General features: G+C 37.6%; 1 protein-coding gene and 1 long non-coding RNA gene across 6 annotated transcripts in view; one reads left to right on the top strand and one right to left on the bottom strand.

Moving 5' to 3' along the window:
* Positions 1 to 10982, bottom strand: part of LOC113047991 (uncharacterized) — a 23435-nt gene extending 12453 nt beyond the window's left edge. For all 3 annotated transcript variants that reach the window (XR_003276385.1, XR_003276384.1, XR_003276383.1), the window contains exons 1-2: positions 10913 to 10982; positions 10732 to 10818 (exon numbers count right to left, since the gene is read on the bottom strand). This is a non-coding gene — a long non-coding RNA (uncharacterized LOC113047991). The remainder of the gene's footprint in view (positions 1 to 10731; positions 10819 to 10912) is intronic.
* LOC113047988 (prickle-like protein 1) overlaps positions 9640 to 25078 on the top strand; it is a 23400-nt gene continuing 7961 nt past the window's right edge. The window contains exon 1 of one of the 3 annotated variants that reach the window (XM_026209468.1): positions 9640 to 9923. Coding sequence is in view for 1 of the 3 variants with exons in the window: in XM_026209466.1 (XP_026065251.1) it covers positions 23517 to 23612 (96 nt within the window). In the remaining 2 variants the exon portion in view is untranslated. Of the gene's footprint in view, positions 9924 to 23385; positions 23613 to 25078 lie in introns of those variants that run through there. The other 2 variants (XM_026209467.1, XM_026209466.1) reach the window with 2 other exon arrangements.

Raw genomic sequence — 25078 nt, forward strand, 5'->3', positions numbered from 1 at the left:
GGTTCATTGACTGCTGCTTATGCTGTGACTATGCGATCAGTTAAGCAAGAACGCAGCACATCTCAATACTCATAAGGGTGCGCTCTGTGTTTTCACGTCCTTCCAAGTTCGTTCTTCCAAGGAAGCTTAGCAAGAATGTTCTCCACAAGAACACAAGTCCGTTCTTTGCATTCTTGTAATTGTGAAACAGCAAAATATTTTTTTCCAAACTTTTGACTTGTTTGAATGTATGTGTGTATGTGTCTGTTTGTGTGTGTGTGTGTGTGTGATAAATAATGAGCAAACACTTAAACAAGAAAGAAATGAGAACAACTTGAATCTGGAAAAAAAGAAGTAACAAAAGAATGATAGATGTGTTTGAAAAGAAAAAGAGGAGGAGAAAAGATAAAGCACCCAAATTCCACAGAAAGGCAGACATAATGAGTGAGAAAGATTAAAGTATGGTTATCACGCAGTTGCAATGAGGGATAGACCAAAACAGAGTGAGAGAGACAGAAAACCTCTGTGACTGGATCTGCTTCAGGGACATAGGGAAAGGGCTGGTCTTAGCAAGGCCTCATGTAGAGGGTTTTCCCTGAGCAGCCATTTCTCAAAGCTTCTCCTAGAGGTGTGGACAGAGGCCGTCTGGCACATGTTCAACAGATGTCTCTCCAGGAACTGTCTTTTAACTACAGGGACAAAATCTGTAATGCCAGCCTGGAAACTCCTATAGATGAGAGTAAATACCCTGGAAAATTAATCACTGGATCAAAGATTAATTTCAGATATAGTAATAACTGATAGAAGTAAAGAAAATAAACTTCATGCATTATTGCTTCAAGTTTTAAGAGTCTGTTTTCTTTTACCTGTCATTTGAGGCTTAACTAAATGTATAACCCTGATTACTTTGAAATAGCTGTTCATTGCTCCAGGCTTGCATTATTGGGTTCACAGACAATGACAATTCTTCTTACTGCAGGATCTATCATTAAGCCCTGTAATGCACTCATTTTAACCGACTGAACTATAAAACACAGGGTTCAACTCAGGCTCAGGCATGTGCATGAATGTAGCCTCTGCTGTGTTGTCCCACAATCCTTAAAGGAAACGTGCAACCCTAAAATATAATTTATAATCATGTTTTGCAAAAACCCAAAAAGTAGTTACAATAATGTTTTATGACAAATATACCTGCAATCCAAAAAAACTTGACGTCTAGGGGTTAATTAACCCAAAAAGCAACAAATCATATGGCGTGGCAAATGCAATTGACCTCAAATGAGACATGACTCCTCTAGAGAGGTGAATTTACTCCAGAGACAGCAAAGAAACAAGCAAACTCAAAACAGTTGAATTAAACAATTATCCTTTTAACCAATCGAAATTGCCCATACTGGCATAATGGGATTGGGAAATAAAAGCGGAATTGTAAATAACTAACTAGTTAGTGACACAAAAGGAAAGCAAGAAATCAAGAATGCAAGAAAGAAAACACCATGAGAACATCAATGAACTATTTCTCTTTAATGACGTGTTTCCACTGAAATTACCCGGAACTATTCTACCAGGAACTTTTTTTCCCAGGAAATATTTTCCCCCCAGACGACCATAATCTAAAGTACCGTGAAGATTAGGCAGATAGCAAATTTTCAGACTTGCATCCTCTGTATTTCAGATTTTGCGAATTCGACTCTGTAGAGTGTGAACTCCCGCGAACGGGACGACGTAAGTCTGGTTATTCTGCAAACAGCAGCATACTTGATAACATTAGTCAGCTCGCCTTGGCTACTGCAATTTTCCTCACTGTATATTTACAATAAGATGAAATATGATATCAAACACCACTGTCTCTTTCGTTTTAATTTAAACATATTAATAGGCGCAGAAATGTAGTTCAGGGAAATGTGTAACATATACAGCCTACATTACAATGAAACAAAATATTATATAAATTGCCTCAATTGCCTCATATTAATAGATAAATTAAATAAAGACCAAAGATTACCTGTTAGATTTATATTTGATGTTTAACCACTAAAGAGACATCAGAGCCAGCAGCAAATGTCAGAAGGACTCGCTGAGTTGAGGCGGCTCTTGTCAGTAAACATGATCGCGTGGAGCTGATAGTCTCCGAAATCGTCGAAACACATTTTTAAATAGGCGCTGTCTTTATAAATAAACCACAGATTTGACTTTTAAACAATTACATTCTCACCTGAAATACTTTAAAAACATTTCATGACATATAATAACATGATAATAACACTAATATTTAGAAAATTATCCGAATAAATGGTGGTTGAAATCACAACGCTGGGTGAACTTAACCAATCAGCATGTTAAGTGCCCAAGTCCCGCTCCCGAAAGTTCCAGACCTTTGAAAAAGTACTACCTCGCGAGCAGGGACTTTCTGAGGGTCAACTGTTTACCCAGAACTTTATTTAGATCCTGGTTCCGGCGGTGGAAACACACCGAGTACCAGCACAAAGTCCCTAGTTCCTGGGGAAAGTTCCAGCGGTGGGAACACGGCTTTAGATCCAATGGTTGTGGGCTGTCATAGGTAGAAGAGGATAGAGGTTCAGGGTTTCACGGCTGCCAGCTTTCACGCCAAAAGCAAAGCCCTCCCCTAAGAGCATCCAGTGACCACTGGGTCAGAGAGGGATCAGGAGAGGGGCAGAAGTTCAAACCCAGAGAGACTCATGGGGAGAGCTAGACTTCCTCCTGATCTTCACCTCAGCCTGGTGCAGACAGCCTGGTGCAGACAGCCTTTTAGAGACGCTCACAGGCCGGCTTATCTCAGAAACATGAGAAAAGCCATTTGTCAGGGGAGAGGGGTGCTATTCCTCCCAAAAACTGCTTTGGATTCGGATCCTTTGGTTCATTTTAACTCTGAGTACTTGCAGAGGCTACACATAATGTGCTTTGCATGATCTGATGAGAGCAACAGTTTTTTTCTAAATTCACCAACATATTAAAACTAAATTTTATATCGAAATTGTATATAAAGAACTTTTTAATCACTAAAGTTCAGACATTTAAGAAAAAAAAAAGAATACAAAAGAGGGTGAAAATGAAGATTTGGCTTAAACTGTATTTCTGGGTCCTTGTTCACAGATCAAACGAACCAAAATAAAATTGCGCGCGCACACACACACACACACACACACACAAAACAAAAGAAAACAAAAACAACTCAAAAGAAAACGAAGGGGTACACAAAAAAAGAAAAAACTAAACAAAACAAAAACAGAGCACAAACAAAACAACACAACCAAAAGTCCTTCAGCCCTTATTAACGCTAAGAGAATCTCAGTTTGATGTTCAAAATCTCAGTTTCTCCAAATTTTCTTCTCCACATTTCCATTTCCACTTTCTCTCCTTCCTATCTTGACTCACTGGCCTCTATTTGGCCCTTGGCTCTATTATATGACTGTGACATTCCTCAAGACAACCTGGAGCTCTGTGACGCCCTCCACTTCCTCTCTGCCAAGATGGGAAAACAACCTTCCCTCCAAGAAGCCTTGGGCTTCAGCGTCTAAAACGAGAAAATCAAGATCAACCGACACATGCTGGAGATTAGCAGCTATTTCCAGAAACATGAAAAATGTATTGTGGTAAAACAAAGGTATTAAATGTGCCGTTTAGTCATTTTAAAAGAAAACAACTGTCCATAAAATTTTGAGAAGCACATGATCAAGTGCACAAGTAGTTAAAGGAGATATGTTTGAGACAGTCCTTGCGGTGGTATGGTGTTTTCTTTCATTTTGTCCCTTTCTTTGTCACTGTTTGTTTCTCAGTAAACATCAACCCAGAAGGTGAGACCCTTCCCTACCCCCCATCCTACCCAAACATGCTATTCTACCACCCAAGGCCAAGCAGGAAATAATTTAGATATTTGCTTGGTCCTGTCCACAACAACCCCCAATTTGTTTTACATTCCAATCAATGATCTTGCACAGTTCCGGTTACTCTTCCAAGTATCAGTGATATTCTCACCCTAGGTTTTGTTGGTTTAGGTGCTTTCATAAGTTCTGAACTGAAATCCGTTGGGTTAATATTGGTTTAAAGAGTGTCAAGAGACATAATGGTGTTAATGAGAGATCTGGCATTAACAGCCAGAGTTGATGCTGTGGTTTTAGTCAGCAGCGTGATGAAATGTAAAGAAATTTAGAAGTGTCAATGATGATAAAGAACACAAATCAGGTGAAAAACCACTTGTCAAAATTCCTAACTGCCAATGAAAGACTGGAAATAAAGTGTGACCATGAGTCCCACAACTCTAAAACAACATCTCCAGCAGCACTTGGCCTCTGAGTTCACTGGAAAGGAAAACTCAATTTAAACTCATTATATGGAAAACTCCACAGCAGTTCAGTTGTACTCAACTGGAACCAAAGAAACAGAGAAAAACGCACAACTCGCAAGCCTGGTCCTGCACACTGATTTCTGCAACTCTGTCGTGATGCTGACTGTTTAAACTTTTTGGAGCAGTTTTCTCATAAAGCATAATTTTAGTGTTAGTCACGTAAAAATATTTGATCAAAAATACAGTAAAACAATAATATAACACAATTATATATATATATATATATATATATATATATATATATATATATATATATATATATATACATACACACACACACATATACACACAGTGCATTGCGAAAGTATTCACCTTAATTTTTTTTATGTTGCTGCCTTTTTTACTGTTTTAAATTACTTTTTTCCCACATCAATCTACACTCCATACACCATATTGACAAAGCAAAAACAGAATTGTCTCTTCTTAAATGTATAAAAAAAGGAAGAAAAAAAAGAAGTTAAAAACACTAACCCTTAGCTAAATATTTTGCTGAAGCACCTTTACAGGCTCAAGTCTTTTTTTGTTTTTATTTGATGCAACAAGCTTTGCTCATCAGCATTTGCCAATTATCTGCCATTCTTCTCCTCACCTCTTCACCTCTCAAGCTCTTTCAGGTTGGATGGGTGCGGACACAAATTTTCAGGTTTCTCCAGAAATATTTGATTGGGTTCAAGCCCAGGCTGTGGATGGGCCACTCAAGGACATTCACAGAGTTGTCTATAAGCCACTCTTGCTTAGATTCATTGTCCTATTGGAAGGTGAACCTTCTGCCCAATCTGAGCTTCTGAATGCTCTGGACTAGGTTTTCATTAAGGCTATCTCAATATTTTGGTTCACTGAGCTTTTCTTCTACTCTGTTGAGTCCCTCAGTCCCTGCTGCTGAGAAACTACCAGCACACTTTACATTTGGGATGGTACTCTGCAGGTGATGAGTAGTGCCTGGTTTCCTTCAAACTTGATGCTTGAAACTGAGGTTCTTCAGACCAGAGATTCTTGTTTCTCACAGTCTGGGGGTCTTTTGGGTGCTTTCTTGCAAATTATGCAACGTATGTTTTCATGCGTCTCCACCTGTTTTTATACAGTCTATTGTCTCAACTGAAGAGAGTGTTGCAGAGATGTTTGTTCTTCCGTAGATTTCTCCAAATATGATCATGGAGCTCAACTAGAGTGACCATCAGGTTCTTGGTCACCACTCAAGCCAAAGCCCTTCTCCATCAGTTGCTCAGTTTGGCCAGCTATATGAAGAGTCCTGGTTGTTTCAAATTTCTCCCATTAGGGTAACAGAGACTACATGCATCTGTGAATCTTCAATGAAGCAGAATGCTTTTCTGAATTCTTCTCCAGATGTGTGGCTTGATGCAAACCTGTTTCTAAGCTCTACAGGCAGTTCTTTTGACGTCAGGGCTTGGTATTTGCTCTGATATGCATTATTAGCTGTTAGACCTATTATTAAGATGTGTGCCTTTCCAAAGCATACCTGTTCAGTTGATTTGGCCACAGGTTAACTTCAATTAAACTGTAGTAACATCTATAAGCAAAATAAATGCTCCTGAGCTAAATTTTAACTGTCCCAAATAATGGAATCAATTCAGTGTTTTTTTTTTTTATATATACATTTGCAAAGATGTTTAAACCAGTTTTTTGCTTTACCATTATGGTATATGGAGTGTAGATTAATGTGGAAAAAAAATAGTTTAAAGCAGTTTAACATCAGGCAGCAACATAACAAAATTAAATTAAGGTGTATGAATACTTTCACAAGGCACTGTGTGTGTGTGTGTGTGTGTGTGTGTGTGTGTGTATCTATCTATCTATATATATATATATATATATATATATATATATATATATATATACACATACAAGGATAATCTGACCTAATTGAGGAAGGTTTCAGTATGTACAGCAAACCTCCGTTCTGTCAATTATGTCCAGAGAACAATGCTAATTAAAGCCTCACTAATAAGGCACAGAAGGGACAAGACTGACTTTATGTGATGGGCAGGCCAGGCAGTGAAGAACTTAAGTGTGCTTGACCTGTTTTGAGAGAAAGTCTGGATCCTGCACCAAGAGTCTAATTAAGGAAAGATTGGAAGTGAACTCGGTAGGAATGAACTGAAGCAACAATACTAATAAAAGGGATTAAGGAGGAACAAGAATACACTGAACTTCCATCACATGTCTGACAAAAATAACAAATGGCAGGGGCAGTCGAGTCCATGTGTGTGTGTGTGTGTGTGTGTGTGTGTGTGTGTGCTCTTGTTTTTGTGATATATCAGGACACAACTTTGTATAATGACATGGGTATTACACAGGTATTACAAGGAGAGTGTGACTTATGAGGACATAACCCATGTTCCCATTTTTCAAAACGCTTATAAATCATACAGAATGAGTTTTTTTGAGAAAGTAAAAAATGCACCAAGTTTCCTGTGAGGGTTAGGGTTTGGTGTAGGGTTGGTGTAGGGCCATAGAATATACAGTTTCTACAGTATAAAAACCATCATGCCTAAGGGATGTCCCCACTTTTCACAAAAACAAACATGTGGGTGTGCGTGTGTGTCGGTTTCAATACTCCTAAACAATTATTACACTAGGCAATCATCCTGTACGGCATACAACAATTTGTATGGCTTCTCAAGGAGATCAGACTTTTCCAACATACTTAAGATGCGGTCATATTTTTGGTAAAAACAAAAAAGCAAATGCTATATATATATAAAAAAAAGTTCTGACTTACAAGTTAACACCCCCTCCTACCTCTTAATGAAAAATTAATGACTTTTTGCCATGCATTCTTGCCAGAGGTTGCAAATGCAGGGAAGAAATGAAAATAATCCATTAGGTTTAGTTTTAAACAGACAGGAGTCAGCTGAAATGTCTGTAAACCTACTCACTCTCTCACATGCTACAAAATGGATTACTGGGTCACAACCCAAACCACAGACTATCGATTTGGCTACAGCGTGAAGGAGTGATTTACCCTGAATCATCACGCATACAACATATAACTCATACAACTGATACGTCATGGCAATTTGAGTGGATCTGTTTCTGAAATTCTAACACCCTGAATCTAATTGAATCACTCGCTACTTTTGGCAGGGTTAAGATTCTTAGCTAGATTGATTAAGAATAAACTGTGAAACACAAGTGTAGTTCATTGGATTTTAAGCCATCTTACACCATTTTTGAAGCAACAAGGACAAAGAAATCAATTGGACAGCAGCTCCTGACCTGCAGTATGTAAAAAAAAAAAAAAAAAGGATTTTGATGTTGACAGTGTTCTACTACAAAGGGTCAATGATGTGACATTCCTTTTTGTCTTGTCTATTAATATACAGTACAGACCAAAAGTTTGGACACACCTTCTCATTCAAAGAGTTTTCTTTATTTTCATGACTATGAAAATTGTAGATTCACACTGAAGGCATCAAAACTATGAATTAACAAATGTGGCATTATATATGGAATTATATACATAACAAAAAAGTGTGAAACAACTGAAAATATGTTATATTCTAGGTTCTTCAAAGTAGCCACCTTTTGCTTTGATTACTGCTTTGCACACTCTTGGCATTCTCTTGATGAGCTTCAAGAGGTAGTCACCTGAAATGGTCTTCCAACAGTCTTGAAGGAGTTCCCCGAGAGATGCTTAGCACTTGTTGGCCCTTTTGCCTTCTGTCTGCGGTCCAGCTCACCCCTAAACCATCTCGACTGGGTTCAGGTCCGGTGACTGTGGAGGCCAGGTCATCTGGCGCAGCACCCCATCACTCTCCTTCTTGGTCAAATAGCCCTTGATGCCTTCAGTGTGACTCTACAATTTTCATAGTCATGAGAAGGTGTGTCCAAACTTTTGGTCTGTACTGTATTTCAAAATTAATTTAAAAATCTATTTCATGCACACAGTGTCTTTGATAGTCAAATTCTTTGATGAGCATGTTTTTTTAAACCACAAGTTGAAATGAATTGTAAACAGGATTAGTGTGTCAGTTGTCTGTGGGCCTGAAGCACTGTTAGGGGTCCTTGTCTGAGAAGAGCAGGTGGAGAGAGTAATGAGAGACAGGGAGAGAAAACAATCTACAAGCTGACTATAGGTTTCCAGTTCTGGTAGGTGTGTGTTTGTATGTGTGTCAATGTGTGTGCAGACTAATGATGAATAGGGAGATAAGCCCCTGAGATTAAAATGTATGGTCGAAACATTTTGTCATTGTGTATGTGCGTTAGGGGCAGCCCTGTGAATTAGATCAGGGGCCCAGGCCGTCTGCTGTCGAGAGCTGCGGAGCCGGTTCTGTCAAGGTGTCAGAAAATTGATGTTTCTGTACTCTAAAGCTGTAAAGTGAACGTCTCAACGCAAACACACAGTAACTAGGTACTGACGGACGGGACAGACGAGACTGTCGGCTGAAGAAACTCAGCTGGGTAGCATTAACCTGTCAACGTTCAAGTTAATGCATTGCACTTTGAGTAAATAATTGCACTTTGAGTCATCTAAGATGGGAATTCTAGATATGCAATAACTATTTGATTAATATGAATCAAAGTTCTGCCTCTAATTTAAATATTCAATTAAACATGGCAAGGATGGAGTCTAAGTGCCCTTAAGCAAGCTACTTCACTTTGGGAAGCCTCAAGAGTGCTGTAAATCTCGCTGCCTCCCTTGTCTTGCCAGACTTTCACAGTTCCAGACAACTGGGGTGCTCTTTGCCCTGAAAATATGATGCTTCAAGACTTGTTGCATCAGGTTTGATGACAATAACATAAAGTGTTATTGGTTCGTCTTGTCATTGACATCAAGTCTGGTGTGGTGCATGTTGACATTTCATATTTAAATATACACAAGTGCACATGATATTAGATGATATTATTCTCAATAAATGTGCAGAACTACATCAGTGTGCAGGACTTCTTATATACTTTATTTTTAACAATACGGAATAACATTATTATTAAAGCTTGTTTCCGCCTTAGGCAAAAAAAAAAAAAAAAAAGTCAAATAAAAAATAAAAATAACATAATTGTGACTTTATCACACAATTCCGACTTTTTTTTCTCAATTCTGTTTATATTTCACTTTTCCCCACCAATTTTTTTTCAAATAAAGAATATATAAACTCAAAAAAATCAAAGTAAAAAATCAGTTTATATTCAACATCAACATTCAACATTTATATACAACATCGCATTTATTCGTCCGCTGATGTTTAATTTGCTTTGCACCCCTCGGAAAGTGAGAGAGCAGGAGCAAGAATGTGAGTGTGTGGAGGGACTGGTGGGGGCCACGCGTCTGAGCCAATCAGCGGAGAGTATCGCTCATGTCATGTCAGCGCACTGAACACACAGGCTCTTTAACTGACTGCAGACTGCATGTTTACTTATCGCAGCTGGGATTCAGACTCGCTTTCTGCGTCTCCGCTATGCTGACCCATTGGCTCACGCTATTTGGATACTGAACAGCTCCACGTCCTCTACAAAGACCGCTGGTTTACCTTCTGTCATCTGGACTCGAGCTAATGACACAACTTGTGAATATTCTCTAACAGCAACGGAAATAAATCAACTCATATCATCCCCGTAAGTATGTTTGCGCATTTCCGTATGCCCTTAAAATACGCGGATTTGTTTTAATTGGTATAGACTCATAAAATGTCGATTTCTAGTATTGTGATGTGCAAAAAATCTTTTTTCAGCTGCGTAGGCATGAATTTAATGTAGTCTTCCATAATAGAAAGCAATAAAGTGCGTGAACTTTCTATGCGCGTGTAGGTCAATGAAAAATAAAATAATATTTTTAAATGAGAAATGCAAAAACAACAACAACAACAAAAAAGAATAGTCCATACTCATATCGTTTTTTATATGTTTTGAAAGTCGTTATAACAAAATTATTTGATGACTACAAAATGTCAAGAGGTCTAACCATGAAGAAAAAAGTACGAAAATACGTGCTGTCAAAATATCAGATATTTTTTAAATAACAATTATGGGGGATTTAAAGTGGTCCTCCCTGTTTTGGGATTTAAAAAAAAAAATAGATTTCCGACAGACATTGCAAGTCTCCGGTTAAACCGCCTAACGTTAGACTTTTTACTATCCACAATTAGAAGTTCAGAAATCCAAAGCATTGAAAACATTTGAGTGTGCGTGACATTTTAATGTACGTTATTGAATTGAATAACTTGACTAATGAAACAACTGACTGAATGAACACAAATGATTCAGGAGGTAATTGTATTTTTAAACTATAGAAACACCACACTTTACCTAACAACTTTTTAGACTCACGGTGAGTTACAGCATATGGCCGTCTAGTGTGAAACCCCGCGGGTCTCCAGATGTGTGCACACACACTCAGCTGTTTCTTGTCACTCAGGTCACTAACTTACCGGCATTAAAGTATCTCTTTCCTGTCAATCAGGGTGCCGTTTGGTCTCCTGACATGTAGCTTACCGATCCATGACCCAAAGACTCACCTTTTCCATAATAAAAACAAAAGAATACTGTTAGTTCTTAAATGCTAGCCGTTGGTGACTATTTCCATATAAGGTAGAATAGAAGAGACTCAACCTTGTCGGTTCTCTGTGAAAAGTTTGTATGCGCGCGAATTGAACAATGCCTGATTTACGCACACTCTTACTACATCTTTCGTGAGAGTAGTATATGTATGTATATAAATTTTGAACTGCATAATATCGAGCTGTTTCTTATTTTGATCGAGAATATCGAGTGAGTTCTCTGTAAATTAGGTGTTGGTGTCCTCTAGCGGTTGTTCTGCTAGTGAAGATTTGGCCTGACGATGTCGTCGTGTCCGTTGCTCAGCAACAGATATGAAGAAAACGTCTGAGCAACTGACTATCTTAATACATTACTTATTAATTTCATAATCTAGTCCTCCCAAAATCAATTTTGTACTCATATTTAGCGTAATATTTAACCCAAAAATAAAACGTCATAATTTACTCAACCTCGTGTTGTATTGCTTGCGTTAGGCCAGAATGACATCATTACATCGGTGAAAATAAATGACTTAAGTGAAATTTGTCACATTTAAAAAAAAAACAATACTAAGTAAACAAAAGGACAATTAAATTAAGTCAGAATTGATATTTTGGGTGAACTTCTCCTTTATGCAATGCCTGCTATTTTAAAAGACATTCCATGTGGGAGTGAATGACAAACCAGTTAAATAGACCCCTGGGGCTTCTCAGGTGAATTGGGTGGAAGCACTGGCGGATTTCCAAATGTGGCACCAGAGATCTGAGGTTGTTATGTAAAGACTCGGTTAATAGATGAGCCATTACGGCCACATGTGAAGCTCGGTTTCAGCTGACGGTACCAGAGAGTGATTGTAGTCTTGTCCCCTTGTTTGGTCTAAAAATCTCTTAGTCGTGTTTGAAGTTGCCTTGGGTTGTGCAACTGACTATTATGGAAATTGTAAAAAAAAAAAGAAAAAGAAAAAAAGAAATCAGGATTTTAAGATAAAGACAAGTGTTGGTAAAGATGGGGAAATCAAATTTGCTCGTCTTGGACATAAACAAAACAATAAAATAAGCATTGTTTAAGCTCTTTTTTTTTTGAGTTGGTTAAGCTAGAACAGTGTTCGGAAATTATATGATAAATACATTTGTCTATAGAATGTGTGAAACAGAGGGATATTTGTAGCTACGCAAATGACAGTAAGAGCAATTCAAACACCAGATCCTAGTCTGGAGGATATGCTCTGAGGACTGCTTGTATGTGTATCTGTGTTGATTTACTAGTGGCGAGCGGAGGAGGTTCACAGTGGCCCATTTGTACTAGGAGGCCCTGACGTGTGCTCACCTATGCAAATCACCCCACACCTCAAACACATTTGGCAGTTTTCTATCTGCCCGGCCTGTGATTGTTGCCAAGCATGGAGAGGGGGTCAGAGACAGACTGCTCTTTGAGTCAAACATTCAGATTCGGATACAGGCCAGCTGGTATTTAAACTACCAAACCCCTTCAAACCTCTTCTTAGGCAACACATATTTCCTCAGATAGCAACGAGAACAACATCAGCAAAGCAAAATCGTCTAAAGCAATGCAAGTCAATGCTAGTAGTTGTTTGAAGTTCATGATGTCATTGTAGTCTTTAGTGCCAGTTTAATCATAATGACAGAAAGGTAGGAGGATGATCAGCCATATTTGCACCTTGGGTCAAAATGACGTTTTCTTATATATTTATGGTTCCACTGAAATGTTTGGCCTCTGTAAGATTTTCTTTTTGAGAGAAATTAATACTTTTATTTAGTGAGGACACATAAAAATTGACAGTAAAGACTTATATAATGTTATAAAAGATTTATATTTTTATATTTAATATATTAAGTAAATGCTGTTCTTTTGAACGTTATATTTATCCAAAAATCCTGGTGGAAAAGGATTGCTGTTTCAGCAGAATATTAAGCAGCAAAACTGTTTTCAACTTAGATAATAATAAGAAATGTTTTAGTACAAAATTAGCATTTTCAAATGATTTCATGTTACACTGCAGACTGGAGAGTACTGACTGCTGAAAATTCAGCTTTTCCATCACAAGAATAAACTACATAAAACAATATTAATCAAATAAATGCAGTCTAGATATTGCTCAGAAACATAATTTTTTTTTTTAATTTACTGACCCAAACTTTTGAACAATAGTGTAACAAGCAACACAAAGTCCTATTGAAACCTAAGAAAAGCCGATTGAATGTGAGCAGAGAAAAACGGAGAAAAATGGAAATAAGCTGCCATGACTGACAGCTTGTATAGGTCAATGCGCTTGCCTGGCTTGATGTGGGAGATGCTTGAGTTGTTTCTAATTACTCGGTGCCTGAAAAATGAAACACAAATGTCTGGCCTTGGCTCGGTCATGGAACCAAATCATATCCACGGACATGTTGTGGAACAGCAGGTCGATATTAAAACACGTCATATCCCATAATCTGAGTTGAAAGAACATAAGGGAGGAGAGAAAATTTTAATTATAAGTATGAGGTAAAAATGAGTCAATCTTTGCAAAGCCAAGGGATCAGAGCAGTTGTTGTGATTTCTTTTCTTCTTGTTTAATTTTTTGTAAATGCAAGTGAGAACAAGTTGATTTGGCACTGTAGTAATTACCCACAACAGGCAGTATCAGAGCAGAAGATTAAAGGCAGGTAATGATTTGGCTCAGTCAGAGAGACGGCTCCCAGCAGCTGCCTTTTAATCAGAGTGTGAGGATGAAACAAGGTAAACACGTGCAGCAGACGTTCAGCAGCCGGCCGCTTCCGACAGCGTGGAGATAAGGGCATCTCAGCTGCTGCGGAGGTGATCATACACTCCTCCTGACAGCTGAAAGGTGACATGCTGCTTTAATTACGGCTCTTTGGATTGAGAAGGAGCAGAGATCAGTGCTTGTGCTGACACGGTCTGATTGGCATTGAGATAAATTACACATTTACATTACACCTCTAACTGTTTTATAGGAGCAGGTGTGATATTTCAGATACATATTTCTTGGTTTGTGCGCAAATGGATTTCCTACTTCCTCCTCAGATTACTCTCATGTGAATGTCATGCGTCACATTCCCAGGCCTTAAAAAGCTTAAAAATGCTGATTTGCTCGTTGAGCCAAGTCACAAATTCAATCAGGATATCCGTATTTAAGTACATGTACTCATGGACTACTCACCAGGCATATGAGTCTCAAATATTCTATTAGAACTGTGGCATAGTGGTTATTGTATGTGCTCAAACACATTACGCCATTGTGCTAAAATTCTGCCTAAAATGAGGAGAACTGTTAAATGAAAAGTAGTCAGAAAAATCATGCACTATATATTCTAGGGGTTCTAGCCCTATAAAATAGATTTCTTTGGAAAATATCAAAGTTTAAGTCTTTATTCAGTGAATATAAGTTCGCAAATCTGTGCAAATTAAGTTTGCACACATTCAAATTGGATCACAAACAGTCATTAGATAAAATTTGGACGTCAAACCAGGTGCAGAAAAACGTTCAAATGGATATTCAAATATAGATTTTTGGGTGAAACATTGTTTTAACAGTAACTGTAATGAGAAATGCATAACATATAGGACATGCTTCTAGTTATGCCCAGCTCCAAAATATTTTCTTTGCTCAAATTAGTTCTTTGTGAGCACAATATGTATATATATATATATTAAAAAAAATCCAATAATTCAAAGGAATTACAAGCAATTGGAAAAGTCATGTCATTTCATTGGGTGTGAGGTGTGAAAGAACCCTGTACAAAAATTTTATAATGGTTGAATTTGCATATTAAGTATTTTAACATCACAAAACATTTCACCTTTAAGATACTGTAATGGCTTCTTCCGCATAGCATGGGATGGAAGATGTGCTTATAAATTTTCTGTGGCTTACTAATGAATGCTCGGGGCTTTCCAGCACACTGCAACCAAGCAACGATTTTATTGCATGCTTGTTTAGCTTGTAAAGGTATGGGGGGTTAAATAGCGAGCATAAGTAACATAGAATCATCCTCCGTGTTAATATGAATGAACCCCCGGAAACAAGACCATTTGCTTTACTAAAAAAAAAAAAAAAAGAAAAACCCCCGGGCTGATTTCCTTATCTTAACACATTCAGATGTGAAATGCAACATGCAAAGGCTTGTTTTGGAGTCACATCCTTTCTGCTTCTATGGTTTTCATGCCATGACGCTGCTGAAATTCACACTGTATTATATATATATATATATATGCATATACAGTGTGATTCAGCGTCATGCATGAAACCATAAGCAGAAGATGTGACCAAAAAGCCTTGCATGTGCATTGTTGGCAGATTGACCCGGGTTCGAATACGTCTTTTGGCAAACTTTTTTTCAGAAATGCGTTTACTTTAAATGAAAACAAAGTAAATAATCAAAAAGTTGAAAAAAAAAAGTATTGGGTTGGGGGGTTAGTGTAGGGTGGGCTTTATTGTCCCAATAAGTTGGCAATCCATTTAATAATTTGAATTAAAATGTAAATTTACACTCACTAACTTATTGCGTATGGTTTTATAATGTACTACAATACTGAGGTGCAGATAATTGCCAATATTTGCAATAAGTAGTATAAATGGCAAAAAATCCTGCTATTTTAACTGTAAATAGAATCTATCGCTTTTTGCACTTAGTGTAAATAGCATATCACTAAAAAACGCTTCTGCATGCTAAGAAAATATATTTTAACTTCGTGTAAATAGCAATTACATGCTATTTACACTAAGTAAAAATAGCATCATTTTAGTGTAAATAGCATATATTGTTATTTGCACTTAGTTTAAATAGCCTCTATTGCTATGTGTGTGTGTGTGTGTGTGTGTGCATGCATGCAGTTTACATTAGAAACCCAGGAAATCTCAAAAGGCCCCTCTTCATGTACAAAGGGCTTTACGTTTCAATAATACTTGTTGCTCCTCAGAGAAACTTGAGGAAGAGGATTATCCATTACATTCCCACGACCCAATTCTTAAATTCTTAATGAGCCGAAATTGTCTTTTTCTCACTTGAGTATCCGCAGAAGATAAACAGATTCATTTCAACACATCCCACAATGTGTCATAAATCGATGACAATTTACAGACCAAAGAAGAATAAATTATCATATCAGTGTCTTTGGAGCACCAAGGATGTGCAGTATCACTTTACAATAACCACATGCCCACAAAAAGATTAAGCTACAGAGGAAGTAAAGCTTTAGCCCAGGTCTAAGGAACAGAATAGCATTACTTTGTCAGAGGGGCCCCTGACACAGACAGGCATTATGCCAGGATTACTATATCATCCCATGGTGTTGAATTACAAATTATCAATGCTACTCCAGCACTATCCTAAAAGGTATAAATAGCCTTGCAGTGAAAGTAAAGTACAGTTTTGTTTGTAGTAGGGTTGGTGTTTAGCACCAGGCTTGTCATGTTACAAGCTTATGAATTATGTGAAACAGACTGAATTGTATAACAACCTATGTATGTTTTTAGCCTTTACAATCAACCTAACCCCTCATTACTGTCATTAAAGCCCCTTTCACACTGCCATTCCGGCAAATACACAGGGAAAGTGTTCCTGCAATTTTTTCCGGGTCGCTAGATTTTGCACTTTCACACTGCCAGTGATGACCCGGGATATGTGCGTGCTTTCACACACAACCCGTAAAGATCCCGTAACGACACGTGACATCAGCGCGTGACGTGTAATCTGCGAGTCGAAAACACTAAGGCACGTTATACTTTCACTGAAGCAAGCGAACGATCTCGGCGTCAGCGCGGACAGTGAGGAACAAACTGATCTCTGCTTCATTATAGTTTGCACATATGTTTTCGTCGCGAACGTTGATCTTCCTTCAAAACAGCCGATAAAAGAGTCGTGCGATAACGCGCGTAATCATTTCAACACAGCATTAGATCTGGCTTTTGTTCACACAGCGCTCGTCCCGGGTCGAACCCCGCAATGTTACTAGGTCCCCGACCCGGGTTCAATGTGGGAATCAATCCCGGGACGTGGTTGCTTTCACACAGAAGGCGACCCGGCAATGTTCCGGCAATATTGCGGGTCCGACGTGCAGTGTGAAAGGGGCTTAATTAGCAGATAAAAAGATCAGAGAAGTCTTGCATACGTCACTACTGAAAAGTCTGCCACTTCACCAGCCAACGGAGTTGTGATATTTTGAATACAAATTATGAGTTCAAAGAAAATAAATAAATATACATGGATGAATTGTTTAGAATGATAAATATCTTGCATTTAAAGGAGATAAGATAAATTTCCATTTCATGCTGACTTTAAAACATTGCTGGTAGGTAAAAAATGTCCATGTATTAAAAGTTTTTATTTCTTTAGCACAAAACCTGCAAATAAAAATGGCATTTTTCAGGTTAGTCAAGCTAACATACATTTAAAAGTAAACAAACAGACGGCACTTCTTTTAAAAAAAAAGATGACTGGCTTCTTTATCAATGGGGCAAGACTTCCATTCGGCTATTAGAAATATGGTTGGTCCTTTTAACAGTAAAACAGTACTATATCTGAGTGTAATTATTTATATAAAAATATTTTCACAATTGCGCATGTGAAAGGCGTCTGTGTTTCACATCCATTTCTGTACTATACAATTAGCCAAAAGATTGAGTGTTAAAACTGATCATTTAAAGCTCATTTACAAAAGTTGTTTACTTAGAGCTTTCCTGTCACCACATACGCCACTAGCCATGCTTTGCTGTTTTTGTTACAGCCACATGAGTGTAAACTGACATTAGACGGTGAGGGTCGTCAACTACATTAAGTCAGTGATCTCTTCATCAGCACCTGGTTAAACAGCATGGCATGATCCAGAGCCAGGAAAAACTAAGTAACGAACTAACAAAACATATCAGACGCATTGCTTCAACATGTTAGAGTGTATCCTTGCTAATAAAAACAAATCGCATGGACTTGTACCTCTACTTGTTACTCCTGTCTGTTGCGCTTCCTCTGCGTGTCGACCTGGGAGTATAATCGCCTTAATAATTAAAACACAGTCAGCAGCATTAGGAGCAGATGTTTGGTCTTTTTTTAGTATGAGCCAAATTATTTTAATTAGGAGATGTAGAGGTAAGGGACCGTTGCTCTCAGTGGAAGCCTAGTGGAGTTTGAGAAAGGTTGCTGTTGGGTTGGGTGGTCTTCAGCTCTCTACATTTTTCAGACAACCTGTAATTACACGTGATTTTAAATTCTGTGCTCATTATAAGTAATGAATGCACACATGTACAACATTTACATTTAAACATAAAAAATTGCTTGCTGTCAGACAAATGGCCAGGTGGACACTGTATGTGTGCCTTATCTCTTTTGTTTGGTTTCATCTTGTGCCATTTTTTGCAGATTACTATTATAGGCCTATTTGTTGTGCTTAACAGTAATAAATTAAAAAAAAAATGTTTATATAATATAAAGTAATAATAATAGTTTATATATTATCAAAATTTATTATTTAAAGCATGCATATGTTGTATTCTTCATGCACATTTAAATAAAACCATTGTATTACCAAAATTGTCAACTGTGGGAAATACAGTGGGGAAAAAATATATTGGAGAATTACTATCCATCACAAAATGTAGTCTTTATTTTCTTAATGCAAAAATATATATATATAATTTCTTGTACAGTCTCAGAAAATAGGTGCGAAACCTGTCACTGGGGCGGTAACTTTTGAAAATGTACATATTTGTACCTTATTTACTCCTAAAGGGTACATATAAGTCCATTAAAAGTACATATTAGCACTAAAGTGTACATATTTGTGCATTAATGGTACATATTTGTACCTTTCAAAAAGGTAATGCCCCAGGGACAAGTTTTTTTTTCTTGAAAGTGTATAACTTTAAAATAAACTATATTTTGGTGTGAAATTAGACATGGGCATTATTGTAGCAAACAATACAAATACAATTGATGGGTTTGTGCATGTCTTTTATGCCAGTGTTAAACTCCTGAAAGTGTATATCCTCTGCATGTAAGCCCACCTGTGTCTAGAGAGGTTAGTGTGACCTCTCCTTTTTTAAAGTGGAATGTATCAGTTAACAATATGAAATTAGGCAAGCAGGAGAGGGCATGGAGGCCAGTAATAAAACAGGGCCCATTATGAACTAAATGCATGCACACACGCAGCTGGATCCCTGCAGATGAGAGGCCAGACACGCACCGCATTTATTATCATTACTATAATTATCTCCACATTATACCATATACTTTTATAATACAGTCACACCTAAATGCAATGACAGTATTTTAAAGTCTTAATACAGTATTTTACAGTCAACACGGGTTCAGGTCAGGTTCCCAAACTGAATGGAGGTATTCATCCATCCAAAAAAGGACTAAATACAAATATCTTTTTAACCCACAGGATTCTTTTCAGTCTAGTGCAATACATATAATTTGTGTGGCAATCGTATTGAATAATGTTGGTTTTACTGTACTAAGTTATGAGAACTATCAATAGTGGCTTATGTAACACAAAACACCATAAATCCCCATTGGATTAACATAGGAAGACAGTTTTTTTTTTTAATTCAGGGACCTTTATGTAATTGCTGGCCTTTTGAAATGGTGGATGGTGTCAAAAGGTTTTAAATTATCTTATGTGAAAACCTTTAAAAAAGCTCTTTATCACACAACGTGTCTCTACACATTACAGTGTGACAGTAATGCTGACTAATCTGACCTTCGTTGCTCTTGCATTCAATTCAGGAACATGACTATTGGTTTTTTATTAGGCTTTACAGCCCTGTGAAGGTGTCTTTCTAACATTAATTGGCTGGCTATAAAGTTCTGGCACAGACAAGTTTAACATTTTCTTTTATGACCCGATATCTCACACCAGCTTACGTCTTTTTACGCTTCCGTGACTATGAATATTAACACAGCATTGAGAAAAGCACTTGCTAAAACATTGCTGATGGATGTGGTGTTTTGACTGGCAGGAATGGGTGAGAATATAATCACTCAAATCAGGCTTCAATGCCTGTAAGGCAGTTTCCGGGTGTGAATAGTCACTTCAATTCAAATTCAGACTTCAGTAGTTTTAGTGGACTGAATTGTGAATGGACTGATAACGGGTGTGAATAAGGACTTTGTGATTGAAGGGAAAGTGATCTGCACTGTATGGAAAATTTCAAGGACGACTATTTGAGATTTCAATAACCTTTATTGTTTAGTTTGTGTATTTGAACTATGGATGTTTAGGATTAAGTTTTGTGACAATAGCAGTAGCTTTACTTGGGATTATCTGAGAACGTTCTGGCTGTTTCTTGTGTAAATTGTTAGGAAATTATTTGAACTTCCTTTACTGTCAAGCTATTGTGCTTTTTTAACACTCATATGAGAAACCATTTGAAAACATAAAAACTTTAAAGTTTCTTTCTAAAAAAAAAATTTTTTTGAATTCTTTGGAGAAATCTTGGATTTAGGATTTTGCAACCATAATAATTAGGCTTAAACTAACAAAGAATTTAAAATTTTATATTTTCAGCTAAAGTCAACCTTTTTATTTTTAACTTTTTGTCAGTGTCTAAGCATGCAGTGTCTAGCGGCTTGTGTAAAAAACATCAATGACATTATGTGACGTGAGCCCTATATGATTAGTTTAAAAGCAGGCGTTAGTAGGTGTTCATCCCACTACTAAATTAACCGTTTGGCAGAGGCCTCCGCTTGATCTTAAAGTCATCATTTTACACGGCTGACAACATTTCTGTTTGTCATAATGCGATTACATCACAAAAACGCTCAGACAGGGGAAAATATGTTAGAGCGAGTCTGTGTCAATCCACAGTTATGCCCTGAAAGAGTACTCAATGCATCATCACTTCCTCCTCCGCATTCCTCAGTGTTATTCAAATCAGAATGACTGATCTAAAGAAAAGGCATCCGACTGCAGTTGTCAGGTGAGAGAAACTCAGATATGTTGTTCTGACAGTGTGAATTAGAACACATACGGCGTGAGACTCTACAATTCAGTCGTTATTAAATCAATAGCACAATCACCATCCTGCTTAGGTTGAGATAAACAAAATGGGTTATCAAAAAAACAAAAAGAAAACAAAAAGAGTTATCAAAGCCTGAATGCAGAGAAAAGAGGTAATGCTGAAATCCCCCAAAAAACCTAGCTAGGCATCCAACACTTTGCTTTTACACCAACATGACCGTATTTGCTTACAATTGTTGGCTTTGCTGTAATTGGAGCAGCTGCGTGCAACCAATTGTGCCATGATCCATTAGTTTGATGCCTTGTCATTAACATGGGAAGGAAAGAGCAAATCTAAATACTTAGAGAGATGAGCAGAGGGAGCAGGGTGTGCGCAGGGGTCAGGGGTCACTGGAAAAAAAGCGTCATTAGTTAGGTAGCACTGACATGTGAATGCAGCGGAGCAGCATCCATTCTTAAACACTTGTCAATTGGCGTGGCAATGAGGTGAAATATGCGTTATCGCATATAATAGCTTGCCAGGGGAAGGTCGGACTGTTTACAATGGAAAGAGGAGGATGTGAACCTTAGGTGTTTTGCACGTAGCTTCCCTTTCCTTTAAGTGCAGAGGTAACTGTGCAGGGTTTTGAAGAAATAAACTACAACTTAAACTTTCTAAGGAAGCAGGAAGGGTTGTGAACCTGCTCCAGGAAATGATGGGAACAAGGTCTGCTGACTGTGGTTTGTTTGTCGATATCTAGACGAACATTCACAATGACGTGTAATTTCTCTAGAAATAAGGTTCGTCTTTGAGTTATACTGTTGGTTTCATATTTCCCTCTTACTAAGAATCGCTGTGGCATTTTCTGCCATTTCGATGGCGTTCCTGATAAACATCTCAAGAGGAGAAAGGGGTTTCTAACAAAGGTCATCCTGGTGGTTAAGTGGTTCTTTACAGCTTCTGCCAAAACCCGAAGAGGTATCCATCTTTGTTTGCTTGTACTCACGTTGCTATCTTATCTTGCTGTCTAAAACAACCTCTCAGATCTGGAAGAGGCTCAAGTTCTTCACGGTGACTTGAAATTTAACCAGGATGATTTAGCAATTGTTCAGTCCAGCAGTTTCACATAGGCTTAATGTGACTGGATCGTGATGAAGTAGCTATGACCAAACAGAGATGCATGTGAGGAGGGTCCAGCTTTTGTGTCTTTTGCATATAATGACAAAAACGGCACATTTATCATTAGACACTTAGGGGGCATCTTGAAACTCACTTAAACAGACAAAATGTATCGTTATGAGATTAAATACAACCCTAAAACTTATTATGCTATTTGACTGTTATTCTTAAAGCTTCTTGATTCAGCTTCTTGAGATGACGTCTTCTCAGGGGTGTTTCCTTTGTGAGATTCCAGAATTGGAAAGGAATCAACACAATAAGGTCATTGTAACCGATTGAAGTGTGGAGGTGAAAGATGGCCAATGGGGGGGCCATTGTCGCTGTCAACACACCGAGTTCAGCTTGAAGGAAAGAAGAGGAGGAGGATATTGAGCTTATGGAAATGCTTTAAAACTTGTGAAAAGTGACTCACAAGTAGGGTTGGGAACCAACCCGTATGACCATTGTAGTCTGATAAGACATCGAATGACTCTAATGAGCCGTTTCTTTTTAGTGACCCAACAACATAAAGCACAACCAATGTAGTCTGACTCCTTATAGAATGACTCTAATGAGTCGGTTCTTTTTAGTGAATCAAACACACTAACTAACTGAAAACAGATAACATATATTTGTGTTTTTCCAGTTGCATTGTATAAAATGAGAAAAATTTTACCAAATATTTTTTTCTACAAATATTTACTCCTTATAAATTTATCACGCCAGCAATTCGTGGATTATTCACTCACCCTCATGTTGTTTCAAACCTGTCCTACTTTCTTCTGCACAACACAAAAGATGATTTTGAAGTTAAAGATGATTTTTTTCCTTAAAATCAAAGTCATTGGGGCAAAAAAGAAAATTGCACGCAACTTTTTTTTTACACAACTTCTTTTGTGTTACACAGAAGGGTTTCAGGTCTGGAAGAACAGACACTTCCTCCATAACTTACACTACTTGGAAACTTTCCCTGAAAGCAATTTTCGACACAAATGCACAGATATAAAGTATTGCAACAGCTGTTAACTTAAAAAAAATAAAGGGACAGTAAGATTACATAATTCATTATTCCAATCCCCCATCTGGTTTTGTTAACATATATTTCCTGAGCACTCCCTGTTCTTCCTTGACGTGACAAATGTAGCTGAAAAAAAAAAAAACAGAACTCTTGGACATTGGTGGAAACCAACAAGCCCTTGATGCAACATTCAATGGTGAATGAACTTGTCCAGGATGTACTTGACTTTGAATGATTAGGAACAAAACAAAGGGCTCTGTGGATTAGAGAGCGTTTGCTGTGGGATGTGGACAGCTTTCTTATAGCAGGAATGTGGATGAAGGTTGTTTTGGGATGGGGGTGGATTTCAGTTTGAAGTGTAGGGGGAGGGCTTGAGTGTGAAGGGGGCTGGCCCAGGGGGGGTCTGATTACACGGAGACATGCTACTTGGCACATACATCGATGCATTCATTTCAACGTGTTCAGAAACACAGGAAACAACTGCATCCTCACTGACTATACAAGCTTCAAAGCCTCAGGGGAATTTAGACTAAATTTACATGATATTGATGTGGTCATGCTTGCCAGACCCTTCTTTCATAACTTGCACTAATTGGAGGCTTTTTCCTGAATTCTGCAGGATGCATTACACACAGGTAAGATGCTTCTCGAAATGCAAATCAAGTCTAAATTAGTCTTACTCTTTAAATATGAAATTTTAGACTATGCAGTGCATACAGTCAGACTGATTGAATGATAAGTATTTAATGACTTACAGAAAGTAGCAATTGAAATAACATGTTATGACCATACATATAAGGTTTGGAATTAGGTAGCTGAGATGAGAATCGGTCACAAAAAAGGGATATAAGGGGGCACAACATGTACACTTGAAATTCCTTTTATATATATATATATATATATATATATATATATATATATATATATATACACATTTTATCAACATACAGTATCTAGTAACCATTCTAATAAAAATAATCAAATATTTTGCAGGTTCCAAGTCAAAAATGATAATTTATCATGTATAAGTCTTAATATAGAAGGACATTTCCCATTGGGTTAGTAAGATTGCATGTGCAGGTATAATCGCGCTTCAGCTGGTATTTATCTCCTTTTCTGTCCAAGTTTACATGACATAATGCATAATTGAATATTTGAAGGACTAAATAAATGTGACGCATTATCTTTTGTTTAACTTTACTATCTAGTGCCAGATGTACATGGCAAAATAGGCTTTTAGGTTTCTTTACATTGTTTAATTCTGCTCAGAGGTGGCATAAATGCATTTACACAGCAATTACAACTATAATTTGAGACTAGGGTCTGAGCAAGCATAATTTAGTCTGGCTTTTTTGTGGCAATGGGCCTTTACATTGAATTTTGAGCAGGGACTGAGCAGCCTTAGCTCTCTGTGTAAAGGCAACTAACGTCTATTAGAAATCACAAAACTGGTTAGTGCACTGGTCATGGGATGAATTTCATTATGCCTTTATGAAGAGCTACAGGTTTCTTTTAGCTCTATCTTTGGTCTCTATATGCATGTATAAGTGCTTGGCAAAAGCATTGCTTGTAGCTTGTCAAACTCACTTAGCTTACCTGACACGTCACATTAGAGATACTTTTATATCCTAGATTTGACAATATTGGCTCTGTGAAGCTCAGGCTTGTTGAACCTCAGCCTCAGGTGAAATGGTTGTAATCCAAGCCTCAGTTAATCCATTCACCAGTCTGTGTTTATTTCATACGCATTTCATATTTGACATAGTAACTCCTGGCCAACACTGAACACACACTTTCCTGTTTGAGGTGCCAGTCAGATCAATGGCGAACATCTGGAGCGTTTACATTTCTCTAATGTTGTGACTAAAAAAAATGGCCTCTCTTCAAATGTTCTTTTCCTACTATGTATGTTCCTTTGAAAACAGGGCAGGGTTGATCCGTAATGGTTTTGTTTTTGCCACAAAGCAACACATTGTGTCCGTGCCAGAGAGTGACAAGGTGTAATGTGAGAGCTTGTGTATGTTGGCTCTGGAAGCCACAGCAGGCATATCCTACTCTCAGAGACCGTTTTTAAAGAAAGTACCAAAGGTTTTAAGATGTT

The sequence above is a fragment of the Carassius auratus genome, chromosome 29 (assembly GCF_003368295.1).
Source record: "Carassius auratus strain Wakin chromosome 29, ASM336829v1, whole genome shotgun sequence".
Taxonomy (NCBI): Eukaryota; Metazoa; Chordata; class Actinopteri; order Cypriniformes; family Cyprinidae; genus Carassius; species Carassius auratus.